We start from the raw sequence: 2,202 nt of genomic DNA, 5'->3' as shown, positions 1-2,202 counted from the left end.
TAAGATGGCATCTGATCTTTTCGAATCTTCTATAATAAACCATAACAGAATCACCAGCTTGTTTGCAACTCGATACTTCTGTCTTCAAGAGATGAATCCTCGCGCCATTGCATACCGAGCACCTTTGATGGATATCATCCCACAATTCTTTAAAGGTTTCTTTGTAAGAAATTGTGAATCTCAAGTTGGTTCGATCGTGTTAAATATCCACGAGTCTATCATGGAGTTAACGGTCCACCAATCTTCAATCTCTTCTGAATTGTCAGCGGGTTGCTTGATTGCACCATTAATAAATCCCATCTTCTTCTTCGCACCCAACAAAACCCTAAATGCTTTTGCCCATTCTTCAAAATTAGGACCCTTCAATTGTGTATGGGTTATCAATTTACCCAGATTGTCATTGCTTGGAAGAGCATATGGAGAAAGAAATCATGAACTGGTGGAAGCTTTATCACCAGTCATGACAGGTTCTTTGAGAGAATCAATTTGGTATTGTGAGAGTAATGAAATGGGAATAATCTCTCGACTTTTCTCAATAAGCCAATGATACATATATACATATAGGTGATGAAATCTAAAGAATGCTAGAGCATAAATTCTGCTTTGATTTACTGCTAAAATATGGTAAAAACATAATGCAAAGACTTGCCTAGAATAAACAAGAAAAGGAAACAAAAGATCAATACACCAAAAATCACGCCAATATAGACACGTAAATTTATATGTAAACATAAGCCAAAATGATACTATAATTCGAATCTACCATTCTACCTTCATATATAAAGGTCATTCCATCATGCACATACCAAAATTTATCATCGATATACGTACACAGATAGATAAACCCAAGTCAAACATTAGTAAAACGTAAATATTCCTTCTTCGATGGAAGATCAGCAGTCTTGAAACCATTAGGAAACAGCTTTTTAGCTTCATCGTTAGACACACTCGGAGCTATCACCACCGCTTCCCCCTCCTTCCAGTTCGCCGGCGTTGCTATTTTATGCTTAGAAGCCTTCTGCAACGAGTCCAACGCCCTCACCACCTCATCCATATTCCGCCCAGTGCTAGCCGGATACAGAAAACTCAACTTAATCTAACACCATTAACGAAGAAAATCATCATGAATCATGAACCATGAAGATCAATTATAGCAGTTTATATTAGAATCCAAATCCAACCTTCTTGTCAGGACCCACGATGTGCAAGGCTCGAGAAGGGAGGTTGTGCCCAGCGTCATCTTTCTCATCGGGATCCACCATGTTCAGCTGTTTGATTATATCTCTGGTTGGATCAGCAGCGATCGGATATGTCACCTTCTTCCCTTTCTGCAACAACAACAATCATCCTACTTCATTAGTTAACTACACGGTATAACCATAAACATAGAAGAATATACATTATAAGCTTCGATATCTTTGATCCACTCCTTGTGAGACTCAACATCATCGCACGATAACCCCAATAACTTCACTCCCCTTTCAGCAAACTTATCCGCATACGCAGCCATCATTCCCAGCTCCGTCGTGCAAACAGGAGTGAAGTCACCTGTAGTTATGGAGTTTCGATTTCAGAACATCTGTATCTACTTTTAGTTTCGATATTGTGCACAGTTATGGCGATATTGGATCGTACCTGGGTGAGAGAAGATGATGGTGAAGGAGTCGCCGACGTAGTCATGGAGGTTGATTTTGCCATGAGTGGTGTCGACTTGGAGGTTTGGGAGAGAGTCTCCGATCGTGATGCCAGGCATGGTGGTTATTGAATCGGAAATGTGAAAAGAAGTGGATTTGCGGAGGAATTTAAAGGGGGTCGCCGGAGGGGAGACGTGGCGGAAGTGGTGACGTGGCTGCTGGATATGATGCCATTTCTCAAGGACTGTCATGACTGGCACCACCACGTTTTCTCTTTGCATTAAAGTTGCCAATTGGTGGAAGGTATGCAAAATTTTGGTTATTTATTTAATTCCTTTGGAATAAACGTTTGGGAAATTGGATACAAGTTTTTTTTTGGGTATATTTTTTAGATAATATTTTTAAATTATTCTTTTTTAAAATGAACATTGTATCAGGAATGGGTCATCACGGAGTGCATTTCAAACTTCATAGCGGGTTGGACGGACCCATTAAAGACTGTCCGAAATGTCAATTCCAGGCCACCACTGCTTATTCCGGATTTCGATTTCGAAATTTATTTTCCGGA

At 39.9% G+C, this 2,202-nt stretch overlaps 1 protein-coding gene across 1 annotated transcript; it reads right to left on the bottom strand.

Moving 5' to 3' along the window:
* Nucleotides 1–850: 850 nt before the first annotated feature.
* On the bottom strand, nt 851–1,753 carry PER1 (1-cysteine peroxiredoxin 1). The gene is made up of 4 exons (XM_079056737.1): nt 1,636–1,753; nt 1,400–1,548; nt 1,182–1,328; nt 851–1,096 (listed from the first exon to the last, which is right to left on the bottom strand). Exons 1-4 carry the CDS (start codon nt 1,751–1,753, stop codon nt 851–853), a joined length of 660 nt encoding a protein of 219 aa, XP_078912863.1.
* Nucleotides 1,754–2,202: the final 449 nt, after the last annotated feature.

Source organism: Lactuca virosa, chromosome 6 (genome assembly GCF_052849685.1).
Source record: "Lactuca virosa cultivar CGN04683 chromosome 6, Lactuca_virosa_CGN04683_v6, whole genome shotgun sequence".
In the NCBI taxonomy this organism is placed as follows: Eukaryota; Viridiplantae; Streptophyta; class Magnoliopsida; order Asterales; family Asteraceae; genus Lactuca; species Lactuca virosa.
The sequence above is the reverse complement of the archived record's forward strand: the minus strand, read 5'-3'. Positions and strand labels throughout refer to the sequence as shown.

Coding starts and splice junctions, on each gene's coding strand:
- PER1 (XM_079056737.1), bottom strand. CDS start 1,753: ATGCCTGGCATCACGATCGGAGACTCTCTCCCAAACCTCCAAGTCGAC. Junction 1,329..1,399: donor AAGATATCGAAGCTTATAAT/GTATATTCTTCT, acceptor TTGTTGTTGCAG/AAAGGGAAGAAGGTGACATA. Junction 1,097..1,181: donor TCGTGGGTCCTGACAAGAAG/GTTGGATTTGGA, acceptor TAATGGTGTTAG/ATTAAGTTGAGTTTTCTGTA.